This window comes from Arvicanthis niloticus, chromosome 14 (genome assembly GCF_011762505.2).
Source record: "Arvicanthis niloticus isolate mArvNil1 chromosome 14, mArvNil1.pat.X, whole genome shotgun sequence".
NCBI classification, from domain to species: Eukaryota; Metazoa; Chordata; class Mammalia; order Rodentia; family Muridae; genus Arvicanthis; species Arvicanthis niloticus.
The window spans coordinates 45,484,104-45,495,525 of NC_047671.1; the positions used below are offsets into that span (position 1 = coordinate 45,484,104).

An 11,422-nucleotide genomic window follows, 5' to 3' on the forward strand; every position below is an offset into this window, starting at 1 on the left:
TGGTGTGCACTCGGGGAACACACACACCAAAAACAAAACAAAACAAAACAAAACAAAAACTTTAAAACATAAAACATCTAAAAACTGAACTAGATCTTTAGGGGCTAGATACACAGTGATTTCCAGCACCCACATTGTGGCTTACAGTCATCTTTAACTCCAGATCAAAGTACTGGGTGCTCTCTTATGGCCTCAATGGGTATCTGGCACTCCTGCTATACAATTACATACATGGAGGCAAAACTCATACACATAAAATAAAAATAGTAAAAAAAAAAAAAAAAATCATTAAACACAAATAAACAGAATCAGGATTTTAAGGCAAAATCTGTATATAAAATTGATACTAATACCAACCAAGAAATGGCAACCTCTATAATTCTTTACCTGGAGGTGCGGTGGGCCCATGGGTGGAGGTATTCCTCCTGGAGGAGGCATTGGTGGCATATTAGGATCAAAAGGAGGCCGTCCAAAGGGGGGCCTGGGTGGTGGAGGAGGGCCTCTCATCATGCCAAAAGGAGGAGGTGGTCTCATGAGAGGTGGCGGGCCTCGCATCACAGCATTTGGTGGGGGAGCTGGGCCTCGGAACCTCAAGGCCTGCTGTTGAGCCATCCTGTGTGAAAGAACAGTGAACAGAGTCTCAAAATTACAAAAGTAGTTACTCAATACTGAATTATACAAGTTTTCAAAGGGCTCAAATGCAAACAAGAGTTGGAAAGTCTTACTTTGCAACCACTTGGTAAAAATGAGGTGAGAACAGAAATGAGGGAGAATATTTAGATGATTTTAAAATACCTTCCTACAATAGTACCTATAGTCACAAGATAGAATGAAAACAGCACGCTTATCAGAAAATTAAACAATACTAGATTATAATTAATGTTGTCTACTAAGGATAGATGATTAAGTATGACCAAGAGAGACACTACACTCAGTCCAACCAAGACTATTCAACCTCTAATGAATATAGAATGTTCCTGAACAGTCAGAAAACTCAACAGGTAAAGGCACTGAACCACCAAGCCTAGTAACCAAAGTTTTGATCCCCCAGATCCACAAGAACCTAGTCACCCAAGTTACCCTCTGACCTTCATATTTGTGTGGTGGTTTATACATATACACGTACATACACCCACACACACTTTAAAAAAAAAAATGAATGTTCTGGAGGGGTGTTACTCAGACATGTGTCATATAGAAAAAGTTAAAGACAGCTAAAAACCACAACCCAACACCATCTCTGGTTTATACAAACAGAGGCAATATTATATAAAAGATAGCAGGATCTACTGTTCAGTGAACAATCAACTTTAGAAGTTGATACCTAGGTTACTTCTGTAGTTTCAGAAAATACACAAATGTATTTAGGGGTAAATGCTCCAACTTTTTGTTTGTTTGTACCTTTGTTTGTTTTGAGACAAGGTTTCTTTGTGTAGCCTTGGCTGCCCTGGAACTAGCTCTATATAATCCAGGCTGGCCTCAAGCTCAAGAGAGGTAAGCCTGACTCTGCTTCTGCTGGGATTAAAGGTGCCACACTGCCAAGCTCTCTCCAAGTATCTTAACCATAAGCAGTTCAAAATTAAAAAGAACATTCACCATGCAAATACAGCAAAAGTCTCCAATTTATAAAGTCTGAAATATCTTTTTTGTTTGTTTTTAGTCTTTCTTAACAGGGAGTCTCTATATAGCCCTGGCTGTCCTAGAACTCACTATGTATGTAGACTAGAATGGGCTCAAACAGGTATCTCCTTGCCTCCACCTCTTCTCCACTCCCTGTCCACTGGAATTAAAAGCATGAACTGCCCAAGTTCTTCCTCAAGGATTAAATCGCTTAGCAGTAAAGACACTTGCTGCCCTGACTGATGACCAAAGTTTAATCCCTGGGAACCACACAACAGAACTCCTGCAAGTTGTCCTGACTTTCACATATGCAGGGTGGCACACAAAAAAATATGTAAAAATATTTTTTATTAGAAGAGAGAAGATGTAGTCTAAGGCATTTCAAATATCATCTGTCTGAAGGAGAAAACCTTTCCTTCACTGTTCTGGCCAAACATCTTACTGTATTCTCTTCATGGCATTTGAACAAATAACTGTCATAACAGCATTACTGACCTTTGCCCTAAGTGATTAAAAGAACCATCCTTAAAAGTGCTGAGTATGTGCCAGGGAGAATATTATACTCTTTTCAAATACTGCTACTTAGTAACAGTTCTATGAGGTTATGAGGTGAACACTAGTGTTAATTCCATTTTACAGGTAAGGAACACAGAAGGAAATGCTCTGTCCAAACAGAGCTAGTTCGGTGGTAGGTAAAGCAAGAATTAAAATGCCAGTATCCTGGAAGCCCCTTCAGAGAGGAATTTTGTTCACTCATAAGTCTCCAGTACAGTGTAAGGTCTAGGGCCCATTAAATACTCAAAGGTACTAGAGAGGTGGCTCAGTGGTTAAGAACAGTGGCTGCTCTTACTTAAAGAGTTCACCTTCCAGCACTCACATGGCAGCTCATTACTCTGTAACACTAGTTCTAGCAGATCTGACACCCTCAGACATACAAGCAGGCAAAACATCAACACACATAAAATAAAATAAATAAATATTCATGGCCAGGCATAGTGGTGCACTCGGGAGACAAAGGCAGGCAGATCTCTGTGAGTTCAAGGCCAGCCTGGTCTAATAATGAGTTCCAGAATAGCCAGAGCTATATAGAGAGACCATACCTTGAAAACAAAAGCAAAAAAATTATATAAACTACTACATAGCTTGGTGATACTACCTGCACCAAACCTACCACACAAGGATGAGACACAGAACCTTTAATAATTATTTTTATTAGAGCTAGGCATGATGATTAATGGCTACAATTCTAGCTATCAAACATAAGAGGTAGGCTGAGCACAGTAGTACACACTTTAATCCCAGCACTTTAATCCCAGGCACAGGCAGGAGGATCTTTGTGGGTTTGAGACCAGCCTGGTCAACATAACAGCCAAACTACATAGTGACACCAGGCAGTGGTGGCGAATACCTTTAATCTCAGCTCTCAGGAGGCAGAGGTAGGAGGATCTGAGTTCAAGACCAGCTTAGTCTACAATCAAGTTCCAGGACAGCCAGGACTACACAGAGAAACCCTGACTCAAAAACCTGAAAGAACTACATAGCAAGATCCTGTTTGGGGGAGGGAAGATGACAGGATGACGAAGGAGGCAGGAGGATCGTAAGTCTGAGGTCACTCTAGGCAACTCAAGATCCCCATCTTTAAATAAAAAGAATTTTAAAAAGAAAACATATTTATTAAACCTCAACTTGCCAAAGTCAATTAGAGTTCCTAACTAGATCTTCTGGGACACTAAAGTCTGTACATTACACAAACCACATTTCCATATTCAAAAAACTAGATTAACAATAATATTCTTATACATATCTGAAAATAATCAGGGACTGGAGGGATGATTCAACCATTAAAGAATTTATGCCCGAGGTTTTTTCCCAAAATGCTTATAAAAATGTCAAGCATGGTGGTGTACTTTGTGCTTTGAAGGCAAAGAAAGGAAGATTCCTAGTACTTGCTGGCACCAATCTAGTCTAACTGTGAGTTTAAGGCCAGTGTGAGAACCTATCTCAAAGGAGGTAGGCTATACTCCTGTAGATGACATCTAAGGTTGTCTTCTGGCCTCCATATTATGACAACAGGCAGACACGGGACACGCAGATGCACTTTCTCTCTCACACACACACACCAACACACAAAATAATTAATATTACAAGCTCTTCTCATCAGTCTGACTTCTCTGCAACTTCCCTACATTTTCCAACTCTGCTTACAATTACCCTTTATGCTCTGAAATTTTTTACATCACAGTTCAATCCTGTTGCATCAAAAGAATTCCAAATGAACTAAAGTGCCTGTCAAGAGAACAAGAGACTAAAAAACTACTATACTAGGTATATTTAACCAACAAGCTGCAAAGATCCAAGTAGGAGTCAAAGGCAACAACTAACTGTGAGTGGGAAGCTATGTCTTCTGCCAGCCAGTACTACTTAGGGAGTACCTTTTGGGGGTAGGCGAATAGGGGAGGTATAAGTCAGAAGTATCATCCTGGAATATCTTTACAGCAAATTTAACCAGGAAAAAACACTGTTTCAGGCTTAGTTTAAAAGGTACCTTAGCCTAGTGGTGGTGCACACTTTTAATGCCAACATTCAAGAGGCAGAAGCAGATGATCTCTGTGAATTCTAGGCCGCCTTGTCTACAGAAGTTCTAGAATAGCCAAGGTGACATATACACAGAGAAACCCTGTCTTGATGAAGGGAAGGAAGGAAGGAGGGAAGGAAGGAAGAAAGGAAAAAAGGAAAGAAAGAAGGAATACCTTAATCTTAGATATTCTTTTGGTCAGTCTTTCCTTCTTCAAAAAAATCTATGTTAAGTATTTCTTTAAAATTTCATACTTCCTGCCTCCAACTCAAAATTAAGCATCTGGCCAGCATTTGGCCTCTAGAACCACTAAGCCATACCAGCTCTGTTTTTTATCAGGCTAGTTATGTAATTTCCAAGTCTGAATTTCCTACCATGTAAATGAATGAGGACTTCAAATAAAATCTACCTCAGAGTTCTGTTCAATGAGATAATCCGTCAATTTAAGGTAATAGCCAATACACAGTAAAACATGCTACCATTTTCAATTACTCCTAATGCTTCATAGTGCTTTATCTATATAAGGCACTTAGTTAATTTTCCAGATTTCTTTTTAAAATCTGCCATTAATATCCTGCTGCCATAGCCTATCATTACTGTTTTCTGACGTCAAGTATACATACAACAAGTCCTGAGGTTATACACTGCTTCCAACATTGCCTCACCTAAGTCTGCAATGAGGACTAAATAAACAGATAAAGCACCTGGAACAGCAACTGACAGAACTCCTTTGTGAAGATGTTATTACCCACCTATTATCAGGCCTCGTTGTGGGCATTTCCAGATTCCAGTATACCTGATCATCAAATACATCAACTTCATTATGTTATAGCCTGTGCTCACAATTCCCTCTACTTGACATGTTCTTCCCACATTTTTTTTTTTTTTTTTTTTTTTTTTTGGTTTTTTGAGACAGGGTTTCTCTGTGTAGCCCTTGGCTGTCCTGGAACTCAGTCTGTAGACCAGGCTGGACTTGAACTCAGAAATCCGCCTGCCTCTGCCTCCCAAGTGCTGGGATTAAAGGCGTGTTCCCACATCTTTATATGACTATCTACTGTTCATTATTCAGACTCTGTCCAAATGTCATCTCAACCTGTTCCGCTAGCATCTATCTCACAGGCCATCTCTGAACCATCACTCATTCTGAGTTTTCAAGTAAAGCAAATGCTATGAAGCACTTTGTCACTTGTCTTTACCCATTTACAGTTCCTTTTAGTATTTTGATACTGTACAATACTGTTTAATAATGATCATGAACCCTGGACACTTCCTAGTTACCAGGATAGTTACACGGGCATTTTCTGGGGCATTTTCTGTAATCTTAATCTTTTTCAGCAACCCAAAATGAGTTTAATGCCATTTTTACAAAGGAAAAACAACTAATTAAGGCAGCTACTCTCTCGCAATGCCAGAGTAGTCTCATTCCTGTTTTCACCAGGGAAGAAATCCAGGCTGAAGTACCTTGTCATAGTATCAGCAGTAAACAAACTCCAAAAGACACTTCCATGGCCCTCAACCAGAGATGAATGACACTGGATCTCTGAATTTCAAAGCACTTACAGGGGACTTGAGATCCCATATCCTACCACTTCCAACAAGAAGTCTATTTGCATGAAGAGAACTTGCCTTTCTCCCCGCCCCCCTCCCCAAAGAAAGACCAGGAAATACAAATATACTTTTCTAGGAGTAATCTATCCAGATAAGCAAACTCCTTAGAGAAAATCCTTTAGTTGAATGGGCAAGAAACTAAAGATGCTAAGTACATACACACAGGAGGCAAACAATGAATCATCATGGGGGCTTAGGTTTTAGTCCAAACCCAATCAACAATCTCCACGGTGCTTCACACCTACAGGCTGATTTGCTCATTTGTCGGGGTCAGTTTAGTATCAAATTTGTACCAACCTCAATTAAACTAGAAAGTCTTTAGAAACAAAGGACTTTCCCCCTTATAACAAGGACCTACCCAGTAACCAGTCACAGGATACATAATAACCAGTAAGACAATAGTGACCATTTCTCAATACAAGTTATTTACTGCACATCTACTAAACATCTTATTTCTCAGATTCTATGATAGACCCCATTACAAAGCATACATGGGATGCAAATGCAAAACAAAGTGCAGTTTCTGCCATCAAAACAGCCACATAAATAGCTCATTTATCATAAACTATCTACAATGTGCTCGGGATGTAAGCTAACTGATGGCCTGAAGTTTACCACCCTCCTGCCTCAGCTTCCTGAAAGCTGAGGTTAGCAAGTGTTTGCCACCACACATAGCTTTACAAGCAATTCTTAAGCCCAGAAGCTAAGGAACAAAATACTTGCAGCAGGCTATTTAATTTAAAGCCTTCTTGGAATCAGCTTTGCAATAATGTCTAGAGTCTAAACTACCAGAAATAAGTCTACAAGGCTACTTACTCTTAAGGTTGAAGACACACTGCAAAGCTCCCTAGGACGCTGAGACTAGCTAAAGTAACCTCTTGAGATCAAAATAAAAAATAAACTTTCTATCAATAATACTGGGAGACCCTGAAAATGTACTCCGGTCATTCACTACACACGTATGGGAGTGAAAAGATTCAAGATTCATTTCCTCCGATATAAGACAACACCTTGTTCCTGCTAAGAAAGGAATTTCTGTGTGTGACTTTCTGAACCTGAAAGCCATTATTTTCTTCTAAGTAAGACTAATCTCCATTTCCTTAGAAAATTTCACCCACAACTCTAGAAAACACGAGTCCTCAAAATCAACACTGCTGCCTTCCTTTTAAACGCTGAAATGGGGCACAATTCAGAATGAGAACTGAATATCTGAAATGGCATTCCCCCCCCCCTTAGAGGGAAAAAAACTGCACATACATAAAATAAGTAACCATTTTCTCCTCAAAAAAAAATCAAACAAAGGGAGCGCATTTGCCGACCACTGTGATCAAACTTTAGTCACGACCGGTAAGGCACTGAGCGGAGAGGGTAAGGAAAGAAAGGTCACTGCCTCTGTGGGGCTGGGGCTTGGGTAGAACGGGACGAGTCACAGGCTGGGGACCCGGACAGATCGAGCCACTTCCTGGATTCCCAACTCCAACCTTTGCTCGTTCTACGGCCTCAACCCCTCTGAGAAGTCCCCTCGACTACTGGGGAGGACGAGCGACTGGCCTGGCACCGCCTCTGGCCTGCGAAAAGCGCCTGCAACTCCTCCAAGCCCGTGTGGTGGAGAATCCGGGGCGGGGAAGACTTAAGGGAAGCGGCTTCGTGGCCCTGCAAACGGTCAGGGCTGCGAATCTTCACAAAGGGAAACGAATCGGAAACGAGGGTCGGGGGAAAGCAGCGGGGCTAGGGAAGGGGGCGCGGGAGGCCAGGCAGCGCGAGGCCGCGGAGGGCGTGGAGGAGGCCGCGGCGGGGCCCGCAACGCCGGCCGGGCGGCGGAGGGGAGCGGCCAGCGGGGCCCGCCATGGCAGGCGGGCCGCGGCCTGAGGCTGAGGCGCGCCCATCGGGGCTGCGGGCCTCGCAAAGGACGCGAATGCGCCCCACCACGCGCGGAAGGCCGCAGCCCAGCCACGGCCCGGCTCTCATTCAAGCCGCCTTCCCTTCCCCCTTTCGCCAGCCCCACGCGGTCCGGCCCGGGGCCGCCGCGACTCCTGTTCCCTCCGTCCCCTTGGGTTTCCGAAACCAGCCCCAGCCCCTGGGGCGCCAGCACGCTTAGATGTGAGGGAAGGTGGCACCCTTTACCTCAGCTCCCCCGGGTTGAATCGCTCGCCTTCCCCTCCGTCCCCGCCACGCTCCGCCATTACAGACAGCCGCGTTCATCCACCCGCCGACCCGGCGTTTCCAATTGGTCGGAAGAATCGTCAATTCCACGCACTTAAGGCGGGACTATCAGAGATCTATATGTTGATTGGGGAAACTCGCCATCAATCTTAACGTTGGGGCGGCATTTGCTTTACTATTGGGCAAAGGGCCCGCCGACTTTGAAAGCGGTATTGAGACTGTCAGTTGATTGGCCGCATGAGGGCTTTATGGGAAATGAGACTTTGGCAAGGAGGAACAAGTGGCGCCCTCTTGCGGAAAAAAAAAAGCTAGATCTTCCCAAGTTCCGCCCAGCCTAACGTAGCCACGTGTCCGCGGGGCTTCCAGACCAGATGTGGAGCCATATTAGCCACTAATAGCTCAGGCCGAGACCTTGTGCGTTATAAGAACCAATCGAAATCGAACTGGGTCACGCCTAAACCAATTACCGGGTAGCTAGGGAAAGCGGTATTTCTCATCCTTGCAATTAACAAGAGGCTTAAATCACTATGCTGTATATGCTTGCTCTTAAATAATTACAAGCATACCTTCCAGCTCACCTAATCAACTGCAGGCTAAGTGTTATATAATTTAACTGCATTAAAATAAGTAAATTGGAAAAGGGAAGCCTCTGCAATTTACAGCTTTTCTCCTTCGGTTAGCATTTCTCCTTCAATCTCAAAATAAAGCTGTCTAAATTAACACACCCTGATACCAGAAGTTAACTATAAATATACTATATTTTTAACTTAAAAAAAAAAAAAAAAAATCGGGCCGGGCGGTGGTGGCGCACGCCTTTAATCCCAGCACTCGGGAGGCAGAGGCAGGCAGATTTCTGAGTTCGAGGCCAGCGTGGTCTACAGAGTGAGCTCCAGGACAGCCAGGACTACACAGAGAAACCCTGTCTCGAAAAAACAAAAAAAAACAAACAAAACAAAAACAAAAAAAAAAAGAAAGAAAGAAAAAAGAAAAAAAGAAAAAAAAAAATCGGGACCAGGGATTTCAATGACATAGTGAAAATGACCACTGTCATTACTGAACTTAAAATAATGATAAATTTTACTCAGACTTTATATATATATATATAAATATAATGGCACTGGCTATGTATTCTTTTATGCTTTGGAACCCACTAACAAGCAAGTAATACAAATAGCCACGATTGAGATACATGTTAAATTACTTGTTCAATATATGAAGCTAGTAAATGCCTTAAACCCAAGACAGTGTGACATCAAAGTCCCACTGTGGTCCAAAGTAATTCTACCAACTCAAAAACTTATACTCGAATAGCAATAAGTACCATTATTCATAATGCTAAAAAAGGCGGGGGGGGGTGGGAATAGCATTCCTCTGCTGGCAAATAGATTTAAAATGGGTAGCCATGTGATGCATGTGATGGAGTATTTTTCAGCTTGAAACACCCACCACAAAAAAAAAAAAAAAAGGTTGGACCTTGAAAGCAAGTATACTAGGCAGAAGAAACCAGACACAAAAGGCCTCGGCTATATTGCTCTATTTATATGAAATGTCCATAATAGGCAAGTCCGGAGAAAGAGAAAGAAGAGTCACGGTTAACACGAGGAAGTGAATTTGAAGAACTGAAATTTTTTTTTTTTTTGATACTGAAAATATGGGATTAAACCACGGAGACGGTTGTGCAGTTTTATAAGCATATTAGAACTCGTCAAATTTTACATTTTAAATAGATTTTATTGTGTATCTATTCACGTTCAATTAAAAAAAAACCAATGCTTTTTTGAGTTGCAATTAAACGTTCAAACTCAATTAAGGATAATATCAACAGGATAAAGGATAAAGGCTGAGTCTGGGGGGTTAGCAGAGAAAAGGGTCAGTGGCACTGAACAAACTACAGTCCAAAGAAGCGGGAAGGTAGGTCCAATCTCCTTAACAGCAGCATGTATCCTCAACACCTAGCTGCTCGGTCTGAAAATAACCCTAATGTAAATGCCTCGCTTCATACTAATCCACTGTGCTGAAAATAACTCCAAATGGAGACCATTGGCACATATATACATATATATACTGTTAGTTTAAAGAAACCTTTAGCCAGGCGGTGGTGGTGCACGCCTTTAATCCCAGCACTTGGGAGGCAGAGGACGGGCAGGATTTCTGAGTTCGAGGCCAGCCTGGTCTACAGAGTGAGTTCCAGGACAGCCAGGACTACACAGAGAAACCCTGTCGCGAAAAAACAGAAACAAGAAACCTTTAAAGGGATGCAAAAGTTTTAATATCTGTTAACTTTTATCATTTGTACCAAGACTTTTTAAATTGCAGATAATACTATCTTTTAAAAAGATTTATTTGGGTCTAATTAAGTGTATATGTAGCTGTGTGTATAAGTGTATGTGTAGCTGTGTGTGGGTATATGCACAAAATCATATGTGTCCCGGAAGGCCAGAAGTGTCAGATCCCACAGAGATGTAACTGCAGGCAGCTGTGAGCCAACCCACATGAGGACTGGGAACTGAATTCAGGTCCTGAGCAAGGAAGAGAGTGTTCTTAATTGCTGGGCCCTCTCCCTATCACTGTATCATCTATTTTAATAGATTAAATATATGTGTGTGTGGAGCCAGTGAGATAGCTCAACAGATAAATATGCTTGCTATGAAGCCAGGGTGTGATCCTGCAGTGGTCTGAATAAAAATGTTCCCCACAGGCTCATATACTTGGATGCCTGGTCCCCAGTTGGTGGAACTGTTCTGAAAGAACTAGAAGATGAGGCAGTACTTTCCTAGACTGGCCATTTCATTGGCCTATAACCTAATTGTGGAATTTAGGACAAGAAAGTCTCACTTCCCCTCGATGGTCTCCTTCAGACCTGAAACTATGAAACAACTCAATTAATATGTAGCAAGAACACTTTTATGTTGTAAATTTTTGGGGTGTTTTGTGTTGGGACTTGGTCTCATTCTATTACCCAGGCTAGCCGTAAACTCACTACATTGTTTAGGCCATCATCAGATTCTGCAGTGATCCCCCTGTCTCAGGCTTTCAAGTGCTGAGATAATATAGGTGTTAAGCACCTCAGCTGACCAGCATGTGTCTCTTTAAGAGTATAGTTAATCTGCAGGTAGCTTCTGGAACATGCCCTTGTTAGGAAGAGCATGAAGCAGTGTGTGGACTATATTCACCCAAACCCACCTCACACACACTTTTTCCGTCTGTACAAGTTGTATTGTTAAGACTAACACAGGAATCCATTCTAAGCAAGCTGTTGTGACTGCAGGAGAGAATTCCAAGTTCACACAAGTAGAGTGTGTACCAGTGGTGAAGGTAAGAATGTATGCCATCTACGGGCAGGAAGACCTGCTGCTCTACGCTAACAGGCTCTCTCTGTGGAGTTCATTATAACACGACAGTGTCACTCAGCACCGGCTAAGAAGAACTGGATGTTAGAAACATGTCCCCCAATGT

The 11,422-nt window shown here is 42.3% G+C and overlaps 1 protein-coding gene across 3 annotated transcripts in view; it reads right to left on the reverse strand.

Moving 5' to 3' along the window:
• The window catches only part of Tcerg1 (transcription elongation regulator 1), a 58,665-nt gene extending 50,620 nt beyond the window's left edge, over positions 1-8,045 (reverse strand). For all 3 annotated transcript variants that reach the window (XR_004608229.2, XM_034518002.2, XM_034518001.2), the window contains exons 1-2: positions 7,928-8,045; positions 388-613 (exon numbers count right to left, since the gene is read on the reverse strand). Coding sequence is in view for 2 of the 3 variants with exons in the window: in XM_034518002.2 (XP_034373893.1) it covers positions 388-613; positions 7,928-7,986 (285 nt within the window). In the remaining variant the exon portion in view is untranslated. The remainder of the gene's footprint in view (positions 1-387; positions 614-7,927) is intronic.
• Between the last annotated feature and the right edge of the window lie 3,377 nt (positions 8,046-11,422).